The sequence below is a fragment of the Ceratina calcarata genome, unplaced genomic scaffold, assembly GCF_001652005.2.
Source record: "Ceratina calcarata isolate Rehan_Ccalc_2016 unplaced genomic scaffold, ASM165200v1 scaffold6544, whole genome shotgun sequence".
Lineage (NCBI taxonomy): Eukaryota > Metazoa > Arthropoda > Insecta > Hymenoptera > Apidae > Ceratina > Ceratina calcarata.
The window spans coordinates 1-756 of record NW_017177799.1 but is presented as its reverse complement, the minus strand read 5'-3'; the positions used below and the strand labels follow the sequence as shown (position 1 = coordinate 756).

General features: G+C 33.1%; 1 protein-coding gene across 1 annotated transcript; it reads left to right on the top strand.

The window, feature by feature from the left end:
* The first annotated feature begins 108 nt into the window (after window positions 1-108).
* LOC108630072 (uncharacterized) lies at window positions 109-714 on the top strand. Its single transcript, XM_018033134.2, has 2 exons — window positions 109-315; window positions 410-714. Exons 1-2 carry the CDS (start codon window positions 123-125, stop codon window positions 697-699), a joined length of 483 nt encoding a protein of 160 aa, XP_017888623.2. The 5' UTR covers window positions 109-122; the 3' UTR covers window positions 700-714.
* The last annotated feature ends 42 nt before the right edge of the window (window positions 715-756 follow it).

Here is a 756-nt window from a genome sequence, read left to right as displayed (position 1 = left end):
ATATTTTGGCTGATTAGGTTTCGATTAAGTTAATAAAATTTATCAACGATCAAAGTTTAAAAAAATCGGTATTTTCCTTAATAATCATTATTTCTTGTTTAATTTCCAATTTTCTTTTACTTATGCAGAGATTCAAGGATGAGAATAAAATGACACTTAACTGCGAATCCAATGTCGAAGCTCAAAAGTTCACTTTGAACGGTGAGATCCAGCACCAGGATACCAACAACTTGTTCCACGTGACATACACTTGTCCAATGGGAAAGATCGAAATTCTCTCCAAGATACAAAAACTCGGTGACAAGGAATTCAAAGGTAAATTAATCAACAATATATAAAATTGATATGAACAATTTTCTTACACTCTTATTATCATTCTAATTATTATTATTATTATGTTAAATTATAGGCGAATGGAAAGTGGACACTCCCAAAGGTTTCGCGGTAGCCGATGCGCATGTAGACATTGAAAGCATCGACAATTTCATAATTAATGTCAACTTCGATAGCGATAAGATACAACATCGTAAGATCCACGCCGAGATCGCGAATAAACCCACAGCAAAAGCCGGAAAGAGAGTCCTAGTCACTGTCACTAGTGATGGTCAAAACATTGTAACCGGAAGGTATTACTATTTAATTAATTATAAGTTAACTGAGTTGCGTTTTTTAGAAAGGAACCAGTCCACAAAAGTTTGAAATTTAGAATATGTCCATCAACAGATGCATACTCATTATTTATAAAAATAATGTGAT